The sequence below is a fragment of the Schistocerca cancellata genome, chromosome 5 (assembly GCF_023864275.1).
Source record: "Schistocerca cancellata isolate TAMUIC-IGC-003103 chromosome 5, iqSchCanc2.1, whole genome shotgun sequence".
NCBI lineage: Eukaryota > Metazoa > Arthropoda > Insecta > Orthoptera > Acrididae > Schistocerca > Schistocerca cancellata.
Window position 1 is genome coordinate 83,152,748 of NC_064630.1, and position 25,322 is coordinate 83,178,069.

Here is a 25,322-nt window from a genome sequence, read left to right on the forward strand (position 1 = left end):
TCCATTGTTACAACCTCTCGGTACACCACAGCATCATCTGCAAAAAGCCTCAGTGAACTTCCGATGTCATCCACCAGGTCATTTATGTATATTGTGAATAGCAACGGTCCTATGACACTCCCCTGCGGCACACCTGAAATCACTCTTACTTCGGAAGACTTCTCTCCATTGAGAATAACATGCTGCGTCCTGTTATCTAGGAACTCCTCAATCCAATCACACAATTGGTCTGATAGTCCATATGCTCTTACTTTGTTCATTAAACGACTGTGGGGAACTGTATCGAACGCCTTGCGGAAGTCAAGAAACACGGCATCTATCTGTGAACCCGTGACTATGGCCCTCTGAGTCTCGTGGACGAATAGCGCGAGCTGGGTTTCACATGACCGTCTTTTTCGAAACCCATGCTGATTCCTACAGAGTAGATTTCTAGTCTCCAGAAAAGTCATTATACTCGAACACAATACGTGTTCCAAAATTCCGAAGTGCACGATGAAGTCGTTTCTTCAATTTGAGCATAGCAAAATAGACTTTTGAATTGATTGTTGGATCATGAGGGAGGACATCAAATGGAATAACCCCTTCAGTGTCCCAGAAGACAGTCGCTATGGCTCTACCGGTTGAGGGTGCGGCTTTAAACTTGTTTTCGGAGGAGAGGTGATGTGGTGCCACAACAAGTATTGCTGTTTTGTTTCTGGTTAGAAGAGATGAACCTGTGTTATGTCGCCTGCGAAGCTCTTCGACAAAAAATTGTCACGATCAACTTCGTAACTAGCAAACAATTCCGCGCAGATGGTCCTTCGTTGCTCCTTATGGTGTTCTGTTAGGCGGCGAGGGACCCAGCGGCTACACACCGTCTAGTAGCCCAACAGGTGGACGAGCGTGTCGGTACTACCAAGAGATACGTCCAGTTGTCGAATTACGTCGAATGAGAGTGTCCGGACGTCCAAACACTGCAGAAGTCACAGCTGTGTGCGGCCGGGTGGCAGGCGGGAGATCGGACAGGCGCGGCGATCGTATACGGTATGTGTTTGCTGGTTCGCGTGGCTGTGTCGTGAATATTTCATGTTTGAAACAGAACCTGAATCTGAGTCATCTCGGATTGCACATCAAAATCGAATCCTTACGTGGAATGAATCCAACGGAAATACACAACGCTTTGAGAGAGGTGTGTGTGGGGAATAGTGTAATGGATCGTAGCACAGTATCACAGCGCGAGAATGAGATTTTCACTCTGCAGCGGAGTGTGCGCTGATATGAAACTTCCTGGCAGATTAAAACTGTGTGCCCGACCGAGACTCGAACTCGGGACCTTTGCCTTTCGCGGGCAAGTGCTCTACCATCTGAGCTACCGAAGCACGACGCACGCCCGGTCCTCAGAACTTTACTTCTGCTAGTATCTCGTCCCCTACCTTCCAAACTTTACAGAAGCTCTCCTGCGAACCTTTCTCAGATGGTAGAGCACTTGCCCGCGAAAGGCAAAAGGTCCCGAGTTCGAGTCTCGGTCGGGCACACAGTTTTAACCTGCCAGGAAGTTTCATATCAGCGCACACTCCGCTGCAGAGTGAAAATCTCATTCTGGAAACATCTCCCAGGCTGTGGCTAAGCCATGTCTCCGCAGTATCCTTTCTATCCGGAGTGCTAGTTCTGCAAGGTTCGCAGGAGAGCTTCTGTAAAGTTTGGAAGGTAGGAGACGAGGTGCTGGCAGAAGTAAAGCTGTGAGGACGGGCCGTGAGTCGTGCTTGGGTAGCTCAGATGGTAGAGCACTTTCCTGCGAAAGGCAAAGGTCCCGAGTTCGAGTCTCGGTCGCGCACACAGTTTTAATCTGCCAGGAAGTTTAGTATCACAGTGGTCTGGTCGTTTCGGTGAAGATCGGATACGCACTGACGACAACCCAATACGTGGAAGGCCATAACTGCAACAGACAGCACCTCTGAACTTATTTTTAATGAGGTTTTGATAGAGGATCGGCGAAACAACTGTGAAGAATTTGCATATGAGACCGGAATATCTGTCACTTCACTTTAACAAATGACGACTGAAAAGTTAAAGATGATAAAAATTCCTGGCAGGTGAGTTCCACATGATGTGGGCGAAGAGAACAAAGCAGGTTGCAGGAGAATTGCTTCAGCCTTATCGAAGAGAAGGAGAACAGCTTCTGAAGAAGATTGTAGCACTTGATGAGATCTGGATAGGAGATTTTGAGCCGGAACTGAAGTCTCAGTGGTCACAATGGAAAAGTTCCGCTTTCGACCCCCGAAAATATTCCACCGCCAATAATGGAAGGTAGGACTGGAGACAGAATGCCCCAGAGGACGTCTGTGAATGCGAATGTTGTGTGACCGTGGCCTCCCGTCGGGTAGACCGTTCGCCCGGTGCAAGTCTTTCGATCTGACGCCACTTCGGCGACTTGCGCGTCGATGGGGATGAAATGATGATGATTAGGACAACACAACACCCAGTCCCTGAGCGGAGAAAAATCTCTAACCCAGCCGGGAATCGGACCTGGGCCCTTAAGATTGACATTCTGTCGCGCTGACCACTTTTTTTTTTCTCTTTTTTTCTTTTATTTATTTATTTTTTTCAAAGTAAGAAAAAATGGGGTAAATGTGGTTCGAAGCTCAGACTGAGACTTCTACGCTACTCTTTTTTTTTCCAATGTCAGACTTACAACCTTTGCTGACATACATTTTCCTATACTACCGCATAAATAGTGTCTACAATGTCCAAATGTTGACAAATAGTGGCTGATTAGGAAATTAATTAAGTAAGGAAATGAATAAAACTGAAAATGTCCAAATGAAAAAGACATGAAGACATCGCCGATAGTACAAATACAAAAGAAACATGCTCCTCTAGCAATGAAATGAAATTCGTGTCGGGGGCGACACCTGCTCACGACCCGACGTTCGGTAGACCAAGAGAGCCATCTATCGACTCGTTCTCCAGACGTTGGTGTAAGACTGGGTCGTCTTCTCGAAATTAACTGAGGGTCCGTAAGTGTGATCGATGTCTATCTCGGCTTCTTCGTCTATCTCATCTCTCACCCGTCGCACCCCATCTGGCCGGTGCGGCGGGTCGGTAAAGGTAAGTCGCAGGTAATTAGCGAAGTCTTGCCTATATTTCTTATGCTGTTGCAGCTTCGTGTCTCCATCCAGGAGAAAGTGCCAGAAATCCATTCTGTCCTTTTCCGATTCGTTATATACGTAACCAACAACCATTCCCCGTACCCATGTCACTGAACTGGTTTTTTCTGGACCGGAAAATAAGATTCTTGGGGGAAAAAAGTGTATCTGATGAAATTGTGTGAGGGGCGGAGCGTAACAGGAACGCCAATATCTGTTGTGCCAAGTGCCACAATGGAGCCGTCCCACTACATGCTAAACGATGTTCATCAGTGTCCACTGTTGCGCAGCCTAAACATAGTGGAGTGTCTGCCAAATGAATCGCGTGCCGCCGTTGATTCGTTGCGAACTTCCTATTTACCACCACATACCATGTTGAGCGTACCGACGTTGGGAGATAAACGTTCTGTATAACGCACCATCTCTGTCGCCAGTTCTTGTCTGGGTGCTTCTTTTCCAGGGTATTCCTGGGGCACCGGCGCAGTAAGAGTTGGTATACATCTCGCGTCGTCGGCAGTCGTGTTGTTGGGAAGGATTCTCTGACATAGCTAAGCTCAAAAAAAAAAAAAAAAAAAAAAAAAAAAGACTTGAAATGTGACATTTTCGGTGAAATATGGCCCACAAACCACTAAGCTACCGGGGGCGGACAGGGGACGTCTGTAACAGGCGCGTACTACAAGCTGCTTTGCGCTCGAAAATTCATCAAAGAAGACCTGACATGACTGCAGCTGGTGTCCTCATTTTGCAAGGTAATAAAAGACCGCATATTACCCCACCACTGAGAGAAACGCTCGACGAATGTGGATAGGAAATACTTCCCCATACACTATACAGTCCTGATATGATCCCGCGAGATCTTGATTTGTTTCCCAAATTGAGGACACAACTCCTTGGAAAACGTTTCGATGCAACTGATGAATCTTCCAGTGGGTAGACCTGGGTAATCAGACAGCTCAACAATGAAGGTGACCATTCCGGAATACAGAAGTTGTCAAAACGCTGGGAAGCTGTCACAAATATGAGTGGAGATTATACTGAAGACCTGCAAAGGTATTTAGCAAAATAAATTAATTTATTGAATTCTATCTCACAGTGTGTGGAACTTTTAAAATGGCACTCATAGATGCATAAGAAGAGATCTGAAACTGGAGATATGCTTATGAGATTTCTTGCAGAAAGTCACATTCACTACTAAGACTTAAAGCAATTACGGAATTTGGCAGAAGAAATTATTAAAATCGATAAATATTTACCAAAATTTTAAAATATAAAGTAAATGACTAGATGACAATATTTCCGATCAAGTGCCGCCCCACTCCCTCTGCCCCCCCCCCCCTTCCCCTGGTACCACGAGGGTTAGTAATGGTCTGTAGAAGGTGAAAATCTACATCGTTGGAACAACTGCCAGCCTATGAGAAATAACAGTGTGATTACACGCTGCTTGCCTGCATGTTAAATAGATGATCAAAATGTCATCACTCTTCTGCTGACAAAAGAGCTGAGATACAACAGCCTCCACATAACTCATTTCACAATCATTACTACAAACAAGCACCACATTTCAAGAAGAACTTCTCTGTAATGCACGTTCAAGAAACCCATCTGATCTTTTTGGCACGACTGTGTTGTCGGGACAGAATGAAGATGGCGGGAATTCTTTTCACCGCACCTTCAACCGACTCTAGAACTGCGATCCCTATGGTTCATTTTTTGTGTTGCCGGCATTCTGCACAGAAAAGGGCTAGTCATCTCGGCAGAACAATGCTGTTGACGGTAATGCTGATATAGTCTTGATAAATCTGATTAAAATACTCCTTGAAACATTTATCATCGCAAGGAAACGGTGATACAATTTTTAGTTCAAGAGAAAAAATTGTATTCTTTGAAAGAAAATTGGAATTTCGAATTCCTTCATTTCTAGAAAACAGTTTTAATTGACTTCCCACCTTACATGAACATTTGACTAGAAACAGTTTTAAAATAGATGAAGTTTCTAAGCTATTTATACAGCGCTTAAATGATTGGAAAAATTATTTGAAGTATTTTTCGAAGTTTAGTGCATTCTAAATTCATTCATTAAGAACAAGAGACTTGAGAAGCTAATTGATTTTATAAATGGCTTTGATTGAAAGAGAAAGGCAAAAGATCAGCCATTGTGCAATTTCAGGAGGAATTTATCAGAAAAATGCACAAGTATATCAAAATACACTGTTATTGTTTTACTTCCGCGTATCGCTACATATTTATGTGAAGCAGGATTTTATTACCATGCTGCAAAAACACATAAAACGCATAACCAGATATTAGAAATGAATTTTCTGCTACTGTACCTGATATAAAATGATTTGTAATTTGTAAATCACGATTTGTAATTTGTAAATCACATAAGCCGTTAAAAACTATTTCATTCGTTGTTATGTGTTAAGGAAAAAATAAAATTATTGCTAAATACATTTGTAGTAAATAATAATTTTCTTATTAATTTAAAAAAATGTATTATGATTTCTGTGTCATTAGTTATCACTTAAAATTGAAATAATCACTAAATGCACGTGGGCTAATTGGAAAGCAAGGAACGACCGGTCGCGAAATGGAAACCACGGTAAAAATCAGAACTGATTCATTTGCGACAGATAGCTACACCTTCCAGCTACTTCTCGACACAGTCGCCGCTGCGACTTAGACATCTGTCGTAGCGATGAACCAACTTTCCAATACGCCCATCATAGAAGACAGTTTCCTGTGCTTTCTGCCAATTTTCTACGCTGGACTGCAGCCCTTTGTTTGCGCCAAAATGTTGTCTTTACAGCCAGCGTTTCATCTGAGCAGAGATGAAACTCGGAGGGAACCAGATCAGGGCTGTATGGTGGGCAATCAAATACTTCCCAACGAAAACGCTGGAGGAGCGTCGTCATTACTCCTGCAATGTGCGGCCGAGAACTCTCATGAAGAAGGAAATGGATGGCAGCTATGTTATGTGGGGTAGCATGAAGTCAGGCGAAATATGTTGGAAGACACCCATACCTCGTGTGAGACAGTATCTTCTAGACACCTCTGTGCGCTCAGAACTAAGAAGAATGACGTGATGCTATGTACAGTATTACTTGAGACCCTGCCCAACACACGTGTGGAAAGCTTCTGCAGATTTTCCCTGTAGTTTCCATTTTGCGACCGATCGTTCCTTACTTTCCCAATAGCCATCGTAATACAATTTGCTCATTTTCAAAACCTGTTTTTATTTTAGAAGCCTTCAAAATAAGCAAGGTGCTCTGCCAGAGTACCAGGATTCTCGAAGTCTTTCATCAAAGGAAAAGTTTGGGAAGCATTGATTTAGTACACTTCATCCTAATTTGATGTTTGTTGCATGCGCCTCTCGTGGTGGTGCAATTTTGGTGGTGAGTGACATACACTACTGGCCATTAAAATTTCTACACCAAGAAGAAATGCAGATGATAAACGGGTATTCATTGGACAAATATATTACACTATAACTAACATGTGATTACATTTTCACGCAATTTGGGTGCATAAATCCTGAGAAATCAGTACCCAGAAAAACCAACTCTGCCTGTAATAACGGCCTTGATACGCCTGGGCATTGAGTCAAACAGAGCTTGGATGGCGTGTACAGATACAGCTGCCCATGCAGCTTCAACACGATACCACAGTTCATCAAGAGTAGTGACTGGCGTAATGTGACGAGCCAGTTGCTCGGCCACCATTGACTAGATGTTTTCAGTTGGTGAGAGGTCTGGAGAATATGCTGGCCAGAGCAGTAGTCGAACATTTTCTGCATCCGGAAAGGCCCGTCCAGGACATGCAGCATGCGGTTGTACATTATCCTGCTGAAATGTAGGGTTTCGCTGCGATCGAATGAAGGGTAGAGCCACGGGTCGTAACACATCTGAAATGTAACTTCCACTGTTCAAAGTGCCGTCAATGCGAACAAGATGTGACCGAGTCGTGTAACCAATGGCACCCCATATCATCACGCCGGGTGATACACCAGTATGGCGATGACGAATACACGCTTCCAATGTGCGTTCACCGCGATGTCGCCAAACACGGATGTGACGATCATGATGCTGTAAACAGAACCTGGATTGATCCGAAAAAATGACGTTCTGCCATTCGTGCACCCAGGTTCGTCGTCGAGTACACCGTCGCAGGCGCTCCTGTCTGTGATACAGCGCAAGGGTAACCGCAGCCACGGTCTCCGAGCTGATAGTCCATGCTGCTGCAAACGTCGTCGAACTGTTCGTGCAGATGGTTGTTGTCTTGCAAACGTCACCATCTGTTGACTCAGGGAGCGAGACTGGCTGCACGATCCATTACAGCCATGCGGATAAGATGCCTGTCATCTCAACTGCTAGTGATACGAGGCCGTTGGGATCCAGCACGGCGTTCCATATTACCCTCCTGAACTCACCGACTCCTTATTCTGCTAACAGTCATTGGATCTCGACCAACGCGAGCAGCAATGTCGCGATACGATAAAGCGCAATCGCGATCGCGATAGGCTACAATCCGACCTTTATCAAAGTCGGAAACGTGATGGTACGCATTATTCCTCCTTACAGGAGGTACCACAACAACGTTTCACCAGGCAACGCAGGTCAACTGCTGTTTGTGTATGAGAAATCGGTTGGAAAGTTTCCTCATGTCAGCACGTTGTAGGTGCCACCACCGGCGCCAACCTTGTGTGAATGCTCTGAAAAGCTAATCATTTGCATATCACAGCATGTTCTTCCTGTCGGTTAAATTTGGCGTCTATAGCACGTCATCTTCGTGGTGTAGCATTTTTAATGGCCGGTAGTGTAGTCACGGCACATATCATGTAGCCGATAGTCAGAATACAATGAGGTGAGAAGATTCACAGGATGCCTCGTAATATCGTCTCGGATCTCCTTTTGCCCAACATTGTGCAGCAGCTCAATGTGGCGTGGAATCAATAAGTCGTTGGAAGTCCGCTGTAGAAATCTTGACGTATGCTGCTTCTTGTCCATAATTACGGTAGCCCTGCCAGTGCAGGGTTCTATGGACGAACTGACCTCTCGATTATGTTCGTTGGGACGACAGAATAGCGATCTGTGTAGTGAGGTCATTCACTCGATATGTCCGGATTGTTCTTCGAACCAATAGCGCACAATTGTGACACTGTGATACGGCGCACTGTTATCCATAAAAATTCCATCGCTCTTTGGGTACATGAAGTCAATGAATAGCTGCAGATGGTCTCCAGGTATCTGACTATAACCATTTTCAGTCAGTGATCGGTTCAGAGAGACTGGAGGACCTAGTCCATTCCATAGGAACACAGCCTACACCATTATGGAGTCACTACCAGCTCGCAAAGTGCGTTGTTGAGAGCTTGAGTCCATGGCTTCGTGGGGTCTCGAACCCTCCCATCCGCTCTTAAACTGAAACGGCGGCTAATCTGAGCTGGCCACGGTTTTCTACACGTCTAACGTCCAACCGGTATGGGCATGAGCCTAGGAGAGGCACTATAAGTGATGTGCAGTTCTGCTGTTGGCGAAGACACGTAGTGTCGATGGTCTGTTGCCACAGCCCGTTAATGACCAATATCGCCATACGCCCCGATTGATCTCTGCGGTTAATTCGTGACGTGTTGCTTGTTTGTTAGCACTGACATCTATAAGCAAACGCCGCTGCTCCCGGTCGTTAAGTGAAGGCCGTTCGCCACTTCGCTGTCCGTGGTGAGACGTAATTTTCGTCACCTGTGGATCTCGGAATATTGAATTCCCTAACGCTTTCCCAAACGGAATGTCCCATGCATCTAATTCCAACTACCATTCGATGTTCAAAGTCTGTTAATACTGGTCGTGCGGCCCTAATCATGTTGGACTCACTTTCACATGAATCACTAGAGTACAAACGGCAGCTCCTCCAATGCATGACCCTTTCACACCTCGTGTACGCGATACTACGGACATCTGTATGTGCGCATATCGCTATCTGATGACTGTGACATCTGTGTAAATTGTGTATCTTGTTTCGCACACAGCAGGAGCTCCCCAGACGTCACACAACCTATGTTTATTTGATTGCAGTGCCTCCGCCGAACCCGGAACTGGTGCTGAAGAACGGACAGCGTATCGTTCCCAGGTCCCTGTGGAGCAGTGGCGTGCCGCCCAATTTCAGAATCCCTCTGCACCATCCGATACCGTATGTGGTCGTCGGACACACGGCGGGCTTTGCCTGCAAAGGCGAAGAGGAGTGCTTCGTCCAACTGCGAGCATACCGCGACGAGCACTACTCCAAGTGGAAGCAGCCCGACATCTCGTACAACTTCCTCATAGACGTGGAGGGCAACATCTACGAGGGCCGCGGCTGGGGCGCCACCAACAACTACGACAGGGAGTGGGTGCTGCGCTGCAACCTGGCCGTCACCTTCATGGGCAACTTCGTGCACCACAACGCGACGGAGGCGATGGCGCGCTCGCTGCAGCTGCTGCTGGAGCTGGGCGTGTCTCTGGGCAAGCTGGACAGCGAGTACCGGCTGCTGGCGCACAATCAGGTGGCCAGCACTCTGAGCCCGGGGCGCAACGTGCTCAAGCTCATCGAGTCCTGGCCGCACCGCTGCTTGAAGCTCTGCAGCGCCGGTATGCAGTGCATCCGAGCAAACTCGACGGAAGTCAGCACGACAGCATTGAGCACCATCGAAAGTGGGGAAAGTTGAACTGCGGCAAGTTAATGTGCACTGGAAGTAGCACTTCTGTGGTACCAGACCTTTTTCTCGAATTCTGCGTGCCGCACTTTTTCAGGAGTTGTAAGTGAACCTCTAAGAACGGCCTGATTGGTGAACCTCACATTCGACACAGTATTTCACTAATACCGTGATTTATTCAGCATAGTGGCAGTACACTGACTGAAATAGTTTATGACCTGTCCACGCCTACTCAGAGCCAGTCCCAAAACTGAACAAGGTAATTTCATCAAAACGTCCAGGGAGCCAAAGCCAAGACCTTACACTCAATACTGAAGGCCTCCACTGTAGTAACAGGGTACGCATCCAATATACAGGTATCGGCAAGTTCGCACGATCACTGCAGGCGTTGACACTATCAGCTTGATGATCTGAAGTGATGTAACGGAGCCTACCTCTGCCATGCACCGTAGTTGAGGCCACCGACAGGGGTACTGGAACCGCGTCCTAACGCCTACTGCGGTATCTGTCAGTGAATGTGCTTTGTCTGTGTCGTTATACGAGTCACTTTTGGGCCCTGACATACGAATCGTGAACTGCTGGGAAGTGGAGGGAAAGAGGAGAAAGTCTGAATATCGAACGAGAAGATGTCGTTCGAACATGATCAACAGCACAACGCACTTGCCTTGGTATTTAGCACAAATTCAGCAATATCAGAGTATGGTGTCACGTTATAAATATACTCTTCATGATTGCAAAGCTTCGAGCAAATCTTAAAGCACGAGAAACAAATTGCGTAGAAAAATGGATGTGCTTCACAACTGGTTTTTATCTTATCGTGAGGAAGATACTTTCACTTGCATTTCCTTTTTTCAATAAATGTCTTTTTTCCATTTTTTAAAAAAGGACTATGGATTTTATTTAAATATAGCTTTTGTTGGGAAATTATGTTGGTTATGGCTCATTTTGCTTCCTAGTCTGACATGCTGCGAATAAAATTTCTACTGGATGATGGCTCAGGTGAGCAGGAAATAGACTGAACTTATTTGAAAAACTATTTAGGGACACATCAAAATTACATGTCCTGCAAAAAAAAAAAAAAAAAAAGTCTGAGGCTATGGGCTATATTTTTGGAAGCATGCCCGTGGCTCCATAGACATTTAGGAATACCTGAAGTGCACTAAGAAGTGTTATGCTGTACTGAGAATGAAGCAAAAAGCTTTTTGAGCATTTCTTTACTGTGAATGGAAAGTAGACAATTGTATTCTTTTACAATAATTTATAAACAAGAAGTTAATTCGTTAACTGTAAATATTTCGCTTCGTTGTTCTTAAAACGACAAAAGTTGGTACATTTGAAAGAAACAGTCTAAGTAGTTTTTAACAGCCTAAAATGTGAAAACATATGTTCCTAAGCACGGATAGTAACCTACAATGTTATTGTTTCTTTCCTTATTCATTGTTCACCCTTGCAGCGTCGAGAAGGTTATTTTAATACCTTCAAACCTCAGCAGCGTAAGAAAAAGCAATTTTTCAAGGTACGAAATGTTGGCTATTGAGAGCTCTTTTCGACGAAGCTAATTTTGTACCATATTCTCACTGAAAATGGTGACGATGACTTCCTTGCCTTCAGGTAGCACGAGAATGTATACAATGTGTGGTTCACCATTCAGTTCCTTTGTCTAAATTTCGCACACACTGTTTCCTATCAAAAATGGCTAGCAACACGTATGTGTGAGACAGACGCTCTATTTAGTGACTCTGCATTGCTTTGTCTGTGATATTAATTGATAGTAAGCTGCATAAGTTTTGAAAATAATGACACAGTGGAGAAGAGATATGGAAAAATAAACTCTCGCGAAAAGAGGTAGGCAAATTTTATTTCTTGTCTGGGAATTACGAGCTTACGTGTGGCAGTGGCACTAATGTGAGACTAATGTGCATCTGATTTCAAACTGTGACTGTGTTAGAGCATCAATAGTGTGAAAGTTCGTCGCTGTGGTGTGTATTGTGCATGAGCAAGAAGCGTAGGACAATCAGAACTGGGCTAAGAAGAAGGAGCCGTCTCTCAGCAGCTTCTTCTCTTTCGTTCACACTATACTCCTGTCTCACCTTTGATATATTTCTTGTGTGATCTCTGTAGCGTACAAAAACGTTCGAAAAGTGTGAACAGTCTGATTTGAAAGTTGTATCACATTACAGTCATTAAAATTTTCTCCAGTTAATAATCATTCATAAATACGGGCGTTTATTAAATAACTTCTGTAAGATTATATTTCTCAGATGTTTGTAAAAAACCGAAAACTGCAAATGGACAGGTATTCCTTTCCCATTGGAATCCTCCATTGTACTTATAATCAAGGAAGAAGTTCAAAAAGAGTGTCGAACTGTAATGACTTACTTGTGACTGAAATTTATTCAAAATAAACAAATCAATAAAACCAAAGTTTATAATTGCATAGGCAGATGCAGTGTTTCTTTATCCTACGGCAAGTATAGTGTTCAAATATGTACATGATATATCTCTCACTGCCACCGCTCAAGTTATTTCCCCACGTTGAAGTTCATTACATATTAACTAATCATCCTAAATTATGTTAATAGATCAATCAATTTTTAAGAAATGTCGGAGTGTTAGGCACAATAAATTAAAATAACTTGTGCTTCTGCGTTATATGACATGAAAAATACAGCACACACATTTGATTTTATATGTGGTATAAAATAATTGATCACTGCTGGGCAGTGAACTAAGTCTGCTGGTAACTATATTTTCCTTGAAGAATAAATGCGGTTTCACAAACCTTTTTCACTGATTAGTACGTAAGTCCCTATCTGGAATTCGTTACATCTTATGTGCCTTATGTTTTTGGATCCTTATCACAATAGCAAAATTGCATTACCTACCATAATAAAACGTTTCACAAACAGTTGACGAAATTTCAGAATCGTAGATAGCGCTCTAGTTGTGACTTCTCTGTGTCAATACTTCACATGAGTTCACCTAACTAGTTTTTGGAACGTGCAGTAAATATTTTCTGCTTCAGATAGTGTTCACGTGAAGTCAGAAACATTGCAGATAAAATAAAATAATTATTCTCAGTTTTAATCGACAGACAAGATACCGCTATTATTTCGATAGGACGATCTTAAAATCATTCGTTTTATGAAGTAAGATCGAAAACGGGAGTCTTCATCATCACAATCTTCGCAATATCCGGCATACTTAGTGAAAAAGTCTGTTGTTTAATATTTACTCGTCAATGTCAACAACACACGGGGGTTATTTGCGATTAACTAATCATGTCATTCAAAAATTAACCATACCACTTCCAAGTACTATTACAACTAAATTTCTGAATCAAGTTTCAGTACTAATGGTTGGATACTGTGGAAATCTTCATCTATACCTAACCATTATTTTAGATTTACTTTCTTTTAAGGAGAGCTGCAATTCTGACCAGCTGTCTCAAGTGCAACGGTGATTTTGATGTGGTGGCATATTACTCATGGTATTTGGAAATGATTCTAATTCATTTGCTTTATCATTGAACATGACGATTGTGCCCTCAACATACATTTGCGAATAAATCAGTTTACCTTTTAAAAGGGTATTGGCACTGAAAAATTTATTTTTCAGATGGATGATGTAAATATCAGATAAACGGACTGCCACAATGCTTTCCATTTTTTAAATCGTCTGACTGTATACACATTTTTCTTGTTGAATAAGATATAGTTTGCAGTATAATCGATTCTTATTTTTCCAAGAGTAAACGTAAGTCTATCTGGATAAGTTATTCGTTTCTTGGTAAATTGCACCTAATTATTTCCATAGACCATAAATTTGTGTACAGGTTTACAGTGCTTAAGGATGGAAATCGGACATTGTCTTGTTTGTGCACGTTAGTGCTGTCGTTAGTATCCTCTCAGGGATTTACGATAGATAAGTTGTTTCCATAGGTGTAAAATTTCTGAGAAATGTTTAAGACGTAATATCCAGCATTGTTCCTTGAATTAGCAGTGGGATGTATTGGACACTAAGGTTTATGAATTTTTGGCTGAAATCTTAGTTTAGGTGTTAAGGGTTTCGTGATTTGCTATCTTGGCCATCAGCATCTGATAAATGGTGGCTGGAACTCTTAATTTATTTCCTAAACTGAGCTTGATATTTAGATGTGAGTTCAGTGCCCAGACCTTTTATATTAGTTTCAAGAAAGAGCAGTAAGAGTTTAGTGCTGTATTCTTCTTCATTCATGACTAATGCAGTGGTACATTCATCTGCCTTTACAACAAAGTCTTTACTACCTGTAAGTTTTTTTATTTACGCCAGCGGGTATTTTTAATCAGTTTTCCCAGAGTTATTTGGTGATTATAAATTTATTGATTTTTTTTCTTTTTTGATTTGAGCTCATCACAGTATTTTACTCACTTTGGCTTAGGTTAGCTGTGGCACTAGCAAATTTTATTTTCATGCCATTGGGTTTAGGTTCAATGTTATGTTTGAGAACTCTGTTCAGTAAACAAAGTTCTCCATTTTGAAAGAAAATGATGGTAGAGTTTATTAATATATCGTAGAATTCAAGACTTGAAGCGTTGAGGGTTTCATTAGAACAATGTAGTAATTCTGACGTAGATGAACTTTCTTTTCATGTCTTGTGTAGATGATTAGCTGTTGTTCGCTTATCTGTCTATTGATGTTCCATAAGGTTTGAAGAAGTGTGTAGGACACATCTAATAACTGAGTTCAAGATGCAGTTTAGAATGTCTTTTTGCTTGTGGAGGTAATTGTTTTCAGTTCTGAACCGCATTATTTCGCACTTGGTAATCTATGGACATTTACTCTGGCTTTTAACGTTAACTTTGATGTAGATATTAAAACTATTGTGGCCGTGTCAAAGATTTCAGCTTAAATTATCTTCATATATCCTCTCTCTGCAGTTTCTAGTGTAGTGGTAGACTTCCTGGCTAGACAACTTGAGTCTTATTTTATTCATGCTGGATCTTATGAAGTCTTTGCCATTGACGGTTGTTGGACAATAACACAACCAGTGATAAATATCTTTATATTGCTTTATTGTTAAGGTAAAAGTATTTTGCTGTTATTAACATGTTGCACTTGTCAAGTATTTTCCTTACTTAGTTTAGATCTTTGCTCAATACGAAATTAATCATATCTCTGCGTTATAAACAGAAACATCTAATGTAAAGCATATGTGTGAAACTCAGACTGACGTGTAGAATATTAGAAATTCTATTTTACGTGCCACAGTGTTTTATTTTGAATACATGTGCTATTTGTTCTTCAACAGCTTTCTCATTGTCTGGGAAAAAGATATGGACCATGGCATTCCAAAGTGCTGTCCACTGGACCATATTTAAGCATATATAAGTGCTTCATCTCATTACTAAATAAATCCAGGCAAATTAGCCAGTTTTTATTACCAAAACAGCATAAAAATAACGCTAAATATTGAAATATTCTTGTACAGCGATTTACTGCAGGACGAATTGTCCTATTTCCGATACATAAACAGCACCTACATCCACCCTTGTAATGTTTCTATGGCTGGTGAAGTATCATTGAAAACAAGGGCAAAGTTGTACAATACAGTGTCATCAGTCAACTGAAATTTCGACGGCTGTTTCGTGCCCATATACGTGTAGTGTAGCACATATTTTCAGGACAATGTGCCCATTGTTGTCCTGTACAAAAAACTGGCCACTTGGTCTTGGCTCCTTACGTAAACTGGTGTAATTTATGACCCTAATATAAACAAAGTGCTCATCTGTGCTTTGGTTATGGGTACACAGATAAAATTTATGACCGAATGCTCTTAGCCCAATCCCAATTACCATGATTTATGATACAAAATGGCCTTATTTATGTCTGTGCAATTAAATTAACATATTTTATGACCCGAAAAATTGTCATCTCTCTTCCTCCACACTTCTCTAGGCATGTTGTGTAATGTACGAATGTCAGGTCAGGTGGAATTATCTTAACTAATATAACTTTTAACCAAAAATTATGTCAGATATTTGGCACCACAATTGATGTGCAGTAATCATTTTAGAATTTGTGTTTTGCAGTTTTCAGCAGAGTATTGTGTCCAGTGGTATTTTCAGCAAGCACTCCTACACATTGCTGCCTTGTACTGATATTTACAGTTTGGGGTCTATTTGTTACACTTTTGGGGCAATTTTCTCTAAATATTCTGAATACCCATTTTTAATTATCATCATTTAAAGACACAGTCATATTAATGTGAGGCCTTAAATGTCTTAACAGTTACCAACTTAGTGCAACAGATACACGTTTGCTATGCACCAAATCTAGTTTTTCACTGTAAGGACCTTATCACATATTATTAGTATGTTGAAATCAATGTCACTATCAAGCTCTCTTAGAGGATTCTGATGGTATAAGATTATACCAGAGGTAAGTAGACCTGATTTGTGAGAGTAGCTGATAATGGTTGCTCAAAAAAGCGGAAACTGTGTGGACTCATTTCTTGGAATTCGTGTCCAGTTGGGAGAATTCACGGGAAACCACAACTGAACAATGTTTGGTATTTATAGCATCGTACAAGTGCATCCAGCCGCCGAGCGGTTCTAGGCGCTACGGTCGCTTGTCTCGGGCATGGATGTGTGTGACGTCCTTAGGTTAGTTAGGTTTAAGTAGTTCTAAGTTCTAGGGGACTGATGACCTTAGCAGTTAAGTCCCATTGAACCATTTGAACCATTTTTTTCAGTTTCTTGAGGTTTAAATAACGATAAGCCACAAACGGCCTCTCGGAATAGCTCATGACTACTACTGAAACTGATGAAACTGAAACAGAAACGTAATTCGTGTTGTCTTGGTGCTTGTCGCCCCACATATCGCGTATCACATCATCCAAGTAGGAACACGAGTGTCTCGCCGAATAGCGTCAGATCGCGCGACCGCTATTGCAGCACGTCGAATCGCGTACTGCATCGTCTCAGTGTGTGCCGCACCTAATCTGTGCCACCTCAGACAACTTCAGACCGCCAACAGGTGTAACAGTTTGTTTAGCGCTGACGTTCCAGAAAACGCCAGCTCTTACGAGAAACTAGCCAGAGGACACATATTTATGGTACTCGCCGCCTTCGGTCCGTTTCGGGCAAAAATATAGCCTGTCAAACACCTTGAGATACTCGGGAGGTGTGGGTGAGACAGTGTTGAAAACAGGAATATCCCAACAAGACACAGTAAGTGCTGTTCAGACTCCGTAAGCTGACCCAGGAAAGACGGCCAGACTTGAGAGACATAGCACTCCACATCTGGAACGTACTATGGACACAACACAAAATACCTAGGCGTGTATCTAGAAAAATAGACACACGTAAGGTACACGCTTGACACAATAATCGTCTTGTGGGCGCTGCAGTTCTTATTTCCGTACTTGCTAATAAAAACTGGAGAGGAATTCCTCCTTATGCAGTAAACAGTTTTTTAGTTTTGTTTCAGCACTTTTTGTGCTCATTTGCTTTATTCATTTATTTCCTTTCTAAAAAGCTGTTGTTACATGTCAACCTCTTGTGTGGGCTATATAAAGGCTTGACACAGAAATACAGGGTTATTACAAATGATTGAAGCGATTTCACATCTCTACAATAACTTTATTAATTGAGATATTTTCACAATGCTTTGCACACACATACAAAATCTCAAAAAGTTTTTTTAGGCATTCACAAATGTTCGATATGTGCCCCTTTAGTGATTCGGCAGACATCAAGCTGATAATCAAGTTCCTCCCACACTCGGCGGAGCATGTCCCCATCAATGAGTTCGAAACGGTAAGGCTTCTGCTTTAGCCTTTTCCGGAAGATTTTCCAAACCGTCGGCTGTGGTACGTTTAGCTCCCTGCTTGCTTTATTCGTCGATTTCCGCGGGCTACGCGTGAAACTTGCCCGTACGCGTTCAACCGTTTCTTCGCTCACTGCAGGCCGACCCGTTGATTTCCCCTTACAGAGGCATCCAGAAGCTTTAAACTGCGCATACCATCGCCGAATGGAGTTAGCAGTTGGTGGATCTTTGTTGAACTTCGTCCTGAAGTGTCGTTGCACTGTTATGACTGACTGATGTAAGTGCATTTCAAGCACGACATATGCTTTCTCTGCTCCTGTCGCCATTTTGTCTCACTGCGCTCTCGAGCGCTCTGGCGGCAGAAACCTGAAGTGCGGATTCAGCCGAACAAAACTTTATGAGTTTTTCTACGTATCTGTAGTGTGTCGTGACCATATGTCATTGAATGGAGCTACAATGAATTAATGAAACTGCTTCAATCATTTGTAATAGCCTTGTATTTACTTTTGCAAAAGAAGCAAATATTTAGTGTGAATAATTTTACATTAGTTTGCATACAGGAGAGAGTTTAGATGCGTATCACTGAGATGAGGCTGTCTATGTTTTTGGTTTGCTATGTGTCTAAAGATTTCGGTTTTATTGTAAATTTGGAAATAAATTGCGTATGAAAATTTGTTAATATACCTCATATGAAACTGTTGTTTGTGTATACCGGTAACTTTAAATCTACAAAACAATATGCAGCTTGTCATCTGCAAACAGCAGAACGTTTGTAGGGTTCCGTGATTCAGTTGGTAACAAGTGAACTCAAATAGGATTACTTCGTTGTGCGTGTGTCTCTCTGTCTGTGCGACTGTTAACATCCGTTTTCTCAGGAACGGTTTGAAGTACCAAGTTGAAATTTATGTCTTATACTAAGGTCTATGGTCCATTGGAGGTGTTAAAAATTTAATCTTCTAAGTCAATGCAGTAAAATAATACGGCCAGTTTTTCGAAACTGGCAAACTCATTCATCAAAACCTGTAGTGTATTTTCCATAGTCCTATAATCATGACAAGAAGCCAGGATTCTCACTAGAAGTAAAGGAATAAAAAACTACAATTGTTCAATTGTAATTATATGACATAAAACACATTTTTGCGATTACGAGCTTACTTTGCATTCGAAACCGGTTAGAAATCTAAGAAAATACTCTAGGGATATTTATCTGGTTTCCAGTAATCGGTAGAGTGATTCCTGAGGAAGCCTTGTGTGTGTAATTTACAAATGTTTCGTGCTAATTCGCTGTGCCACGATAGAGTGAAGTTCTCTGTCGCTGTGGAAACGCCGCCTTTGCCGTGTAGTGGATGCTCATTGTACTTACGAACAATCCCTGACAGTCTTTACTTATTACAGGTACAGCATCTGTAATGCTTCAGAACGAAGTAAGACTCACGATTGATGCACAGCTGCACTTCCGTTGTTTGGAAAAAGGTTCCAGCACGAAATAAAACACCCGCTGAAACACTGCACAGAACAATTCGCCATTTGCTTAACAATAATATCCCTATGGCCAACTGTATCGTTTCTTCTCTGGAGACTTCCATCAGATCTTACCAATAAACGCAAAATGGACGAGAGCGAGATGGACGAATGAGAAATCACCTAAACATTAAACGTAAAAGTCGAAATGAACACAATCTCGAATGTCTTGGTATACCCTGGACTGATATATTGCCAGTATCGATATCGATAACACGTGAAAATCGTCAAGATTATCTTGTACGGAAAGACCGGGGTGCGAGCTCTGCTCGCACCTGCCCTTTTCTTTGCTTTATTTTTCTGTTTACCTAGAAAAAAATTTACAACTACAAGGAAACATGCCCGCAACGAACTTACAAGAAATATCAGCCATACTCAGTCTCATCAGAGAAGAAAACTACTTCACATTCAAAACAAGTTTTAACTCTCAACAAGAAGGACTACCTATGAGATCCCCAATCAGTCACCTCTGCTGACATACTCATCAATGGCACATAAAATCAAAACTTCGATAAAACTGTTAAACTGAAGCAGTACAAAATAAAATGTTGCTACTGATATGTAGGCGATATAATCTGCGTAACAGATGAATCATGTTCTTCTATTGAAGAACTTCATGATGCCGTAGGCACTATCCACCCACAGTTGACCGTTGAAAGAGAAACAGAAGAAAAACTCAATTTCTTCGACCTCGCCATGCATAAAGGGAACAACAGACATGAATTCACTGTTTATAGGAAATGTAAAAAATCACGAGCACAACCATTCTTAATGAGTCCAGTCACCCCATAACGAATCCAGTTTAGGTATTTACTACACGGACCGAACAGAACACCTATGAACTAACTTGAAGAATAAAACACAACAAAACCAATTCCACAGGACTGTGGGTAAGGTGCAACGACAATAAATAAAATAAACGACAAAGTATACAAACAGGCAGCAGATGATCGGGATGCAGTACAAATCACAACAGATCAGCAGAGAGTAAGCAACAAACTTGAGCATAGTGAGTTTCAGGACAAAGTCACCAACAGGATGGCAATATACTATAGAGACAAGGACTCAACATAGCATACCGAACCAACAACGCAATACAGAACAAACTTGGAAGACATACCAGCAATCACTGACAAATGCAGCGAATCTCATGTGTATTAATTAACTTGCAACTACTGTCATTCTGTTGTCAAATACGCAGGAATTTTAGAGCCAGGCATACAGATCATCCCAGGGCACTAAAAAGTAATAACTCTCACTTAACATTTACTGATCACCCCATCACACACAATTACCGCTACACAATTATAGAAACTGGTTAAAACATTTTTAAAACTAGTAACAGAATATACCAAAAATTAGCAATAGGGAAAAATTATCACATCCAAAAACCAGTGTCTCAGGGAAAGAAAGTACCTAACCAATACACATCACTATGCAGTAAAACATCCTTTGCCACGTTAGAAGAACTGTATAAGTAAATCCCCTCCAAAAACTGCACATGGTCACTCTCTAAGGTCAAATTCTGTTTCCAACATCACACATTGCTCACTCTACCTGCGTGCCGATGACTCTCTCTCCACCACATAAATACTCGCTAAACTTCAAAGACGTTAACAACACACTGAATTGGCGCCCCACACACCGAACAAACACACCACGAAGCAAACGAACATCACACAGGCATAACAACACGTGAAATGGTGGCAGAAACGCTGTTCTTGGCTAATACAAATAATACAAAATGCTTGTGTAGCCACAACATCTAAAAAAAAAGCGTGTTAACACAAACAATGGAAAAACCGCAAAATGTCAAAATCCGGAAGTAGTACACTAAATACGCCTGCATATAGCAATTCTGAGTCGAAAATGAACAATAAATAGGAAAATAAAAAAAAAAACATTTCATTGTTTGCAGATGACTGGCTGTAGATTCTGCTTTAGATTTAGAGCTATCAGCATACAAAAGTAATGGCTTCGTATGAGGTATGTAAACAAATGTATATATACTCTGTAAACATGGCCCCATAACGAAGTCCCGAGGTCCGCTCCGCGCTCACACAGTGTATCACATGAAACTTCCTGTCACTCTCGTTCTGGGGTGTATACGCAGTTAGCCTATGCTGCTGTGGATGATGAGCCACAGAGCGCCAGATAACCCAACGAAGCGCCACCGGGGTGAAACGCGTCGTTTTTTAACCAAGAAAGAGCATTGTGCAATATATGATTGTTTTTTAATATTTATCACAGTATAAGGATACTATGTCACCACGTCACAGAGGATTGGAATAAATGCCGACCGGGATGGCCGAGCGGTTCTAGGCGCTTCAATCTGGAACCGGGCGATCGCTACGGCTGCAGGTTCGAATCCTGCCTCGGGCATGGATGTGTGTGATGTCCTTAGGTTAGTTAGGTTTACGTAGTTCAAGGGGACTGATGACCTCAGATGTTAAGTCCCATAGTGCTCAGAGCCGTTTGAACCCTTTTTGATTGAAATAAATGGTTCAAATGGCCCTGAGCACTATGGGATTTAACATCTTAGGTCACCAGTCCCCTAGAACTTAGAACTACGTAAACCTAACCACCCTAAGGACATCACACACATCCATGCCCGAGGCAGGATTCGAACTTGCGACCGTAGCAGTCCCGCGGTTCCGGATTGCAGCGCCTAGAACCGCAAGACCACCGCGTCCGGCCGATTGGAATAAATGCTAAAGTATTTAGACATACAGTAAATGAACAACACGGACTGTCTCAACTCAGAGATATACGTGTCAAGTCCGTTCTGTATGCAGATTAATGTAAAACATTTGACACTAAATAATCACTCCTTTTATAAATGTAAATACATTTGTGCCAAAGGTTCATATAACACACACGGGAGGCGACAATGCAGCAAGAGTTTTTCAGAAAAAAAAGTGCCAAAATATGTCTGGGTGAAAACAAAACTATAAAACTGTGCATTGCATAAGACGGAATTCCTCTCCACGATTGACAGATTAAGTAAAAGACAAAAGCTGATATGACCTGTTACAAGAACGTTCCGCGGCACGAGTTCCGCCACAGTCATAAAAACATAATTTTTGTATGTAATAACGGTGGCGGAAGGTGTAGCCGATCCCTTTGCGGATGTGACCAGATCAAACACAGAACGACTGTACGCCTCTGAGCGACACCTGCTGCTAAGCATCCTCCGACCGCCCTGACGCACCCTAGCCGAGGACGCGTTCGCAGTAGACACTTCAGACACTTCGTGGCAGATACAGAAGAGACGTTCTAAAGAATAGACGTGACGACCTAGACGCACAACCATACCCATAAACAAGCTCATCCACCCTGTGATGGTCATAGCCACAACAGCAGCAACGACTGTGACTACACAGCAGGAGAAATGCTCTTAGCGACGCAAGACGCATCACTGCGTACTCATCTACGACCTCACTATGAGAATAATAACAATGACTGATACGTTACGAACGGCACACATCATTACGCTTGTGACACAAGGCGAAACCCAAATTAAATTAAAAAAGTCAAAACAATGTATACTAAAATGAGATTTTCACTCTGCAGCGGAGTTTGCGCTGATATGAAACTTCCTGGCAGATTAAAACTGTGTGCTCGACGGAGACTCGAACTCGGGACCTTTGCCTTTCGCGGGCAAGTGCTCTACCAACTGAGCTACCGAAGCACGACTCACGTCCGGTACTCTCAGCATTTTTTAATGTATACTAAATTTAAGCGTAAAATTTATGAATATATCCCGTAAAATGAATGTGGGCCTCAGTATCTAGCCCATCAATTGCTGCCATAACTTCTTTTCATTCTTTTTCTTTATAATATTAGCAATGCAGATTACCGTAAGCTTCGATTAATATACTGTTCAAAAAATTAGAATGACAACATTTTAAACACCTCCATTATTTTTTCAGGAATTTTGGAGCAAAACAGACCTTTTTGCTGGAAAATGAAAGCGTTATTAAACAGAAATGAAGTTCTGTGCTCAACCGACATGCTGATGCTGTGACCAGCATTTCAACGCAATATCGTAAACCAAAGTGAAAACTCCTTCAATTATGTCATATAAGGCACAAAAAGAACCATTTCAATATCTGACAGGTTCTCCATATTCCCATATTACTCTCTCACATCTTCGAGGCAGGATCCTGACAAGTTTGCGAACATTTTCTTGTAGAATTTTTGTGTACTGTTCGATAAGGACCCCTGCAAGTTGTTCAAGAGTTTGAGGTGCTACAGGATTTGCCCGAAGTTGGCTGCCCAGCATATCCTATAAATTCTCAATGTGATCAGGACAGTCCAACGTCCATATCGTGAGGTCCTGCGACGTCCCCGCGGTGACTGTTGCTGAAAGCGCTCTTGTAGGAGGATAAACTGGGACCCATTACGGCTGCAGTGGGCATAGCAGGTCACAGCAGAATCTCGTTGATGCACCTCTGAGCATTAAGTCGGCCTCTGAATACCGGAAGGTCCTCACGGCCATCAATTGTGACGCCACACCACACCATGACTGATCACATCTAACTCTGTCAAATCTGCCGATTTCCTGGGCAGCTGCTTCATTATAACGCTCACCACGACGGTCGTATACATGTATACGTACGTCGCGCCTTGTTAGGCGAAAGCGGGACTCGTCTGTAAACAACACGTGGCCCCAGTGACTCAGCTGCCAGTGCCTATGTTCCTCAGAAAATTGAAGTCGATCTTTCATGTGCGGAACAGTTAATCTAGGGACGTGGCGGTAATCTCTTCTTGGTCTTAAGTCGTCCTGTCCGAGTCTGTTGCGTATTGTTTGATCACTGGAGGGAACAATTAACCACATTTCGTTTTCTCACTTGTCCTGGCTTTCCTGTGTGTGTGCCAGTTTGACGAAATCATTTCCAAACACTCCCAACAACAGATGAAACAACATTAAGCTCTCTAGACACTTCGTGATTAGTACAAACTTCCTGCAGTAGTATCACTGCCCTGAACACGTTCTGCCTCAGTCGTCTGCCACAAAGTGAAAGATGAAACGCATGCAAAGAGTGTAGAGACGCAGTCGTTACTAACAACCACTAGATGCCAGACTGAGACATTGTTCGTCCATTTCACTCTCACGCATAGCATGATACGTTTCAAAATTAGCGCTGTGCCATGCCTCTCAAACGTATTTTTGAGGAATGGTCTCAGTACTAGAACATATTGTAAGACTAAGAGCAACAGCATGTATCTCAATCAAGAAGTACGTACGCGATACACTCGATCAAATTCCTGTCTCTGTAATTATTATTAGCAGTGTATCTAGATGCATTCACTGAATACTATCTTTAGTGTTGCTTTCCTAATTATACACGAAACTTCTTCTTTTGTATACACCTCACCAGTGTCTTCAGTGAAGGTTAATATGAACATGCACAGGAGTAATATAACCTTAAATATGAATTTAAATTCAATTGTGTGAATTTAAATTAATGTTTTAATGTTTTGTACTGTGTTATGTCTAGTTTTGTAAATTTTTAAAAAAATTTTTAACTCATGTTGTAGTTATTTTCAGTGAATAAGATTAATTCTTCTTTCTCTGTAAATGACTACTACTCCTACTTTTGTCTAAAATAATTTTTTTTATCACCTCTTATAACGACTCTGCTCGGGTGTATGTTAACTCTTTAAAGCCTGTACTATGGTAAGTTGACGGGCTTCACCTTATAAGAAAGGATTTTAGTATATATGTTGACCGCGTGTACCTGAATGGAGGCAAAATCAGACTTACACCCACTCAGTAACAACAATGATACGTCAAGCAAGTCGAAAGTGCAACTACACGTTAGGACGGGCAAGAAACATACACAGTAGATGCTACCAATTGGTATTAATACGGTCGCCAGCCTAATTAGGCATTAAGTGAGTTTTTTCCTTGTACAAGTGGATGTACGTACAAGCATAACAACACGTAGTAATACTGCATTATATGGTAAATTTTAGAACCAGAAAAATCTACTGAACTAATAATTTCACTTTCTGTACTAATTTGGACAAGCTATAAATACACAACATTACACTATAATGATTACTACAAACTGCGTTTTGTCTATTGATCCGACTGAAATCGGGCATAGGTTACCCTAGAAACAGCAATTTTGAAACACACATACTATGTCAATTTTAAGAAGGGTAATACA

The 25,322-nt window shown here is 41.9% G+C and overlaps 1 protein-coding gene across 3 annotated transcripts in view; it reads left to right on the top strand.

Annotated features, from left to right (window-relative positions):
* The window catches only part of LOC126187610 (peptidoglycan-recognition protein LA-like), a 199,324-nt gene that overhangs the window by 152,186 nt on the left and 21,816 nt on the right, over nt 1-25,322 (top strand). Inside the window, exon 3 of one of the 3 annotated variants that reach the window (XM_049928799.1) lies at nt 9,197-9,663. The exons of 1 other annotated variant lie outside the window; for it this stretch is intronic. In XM_049928799.1, the coding sequence (XP_049784756.1) occupies nt 9,197-9,663 (467 nt within the window). Of the gene's footprint in view, nt 1-9,196; nt 12,257-25,322 lie in introns of those variants that run through there. One more of the 3 variants, XM_049928801.1, reaches the window with a different exon arrangement.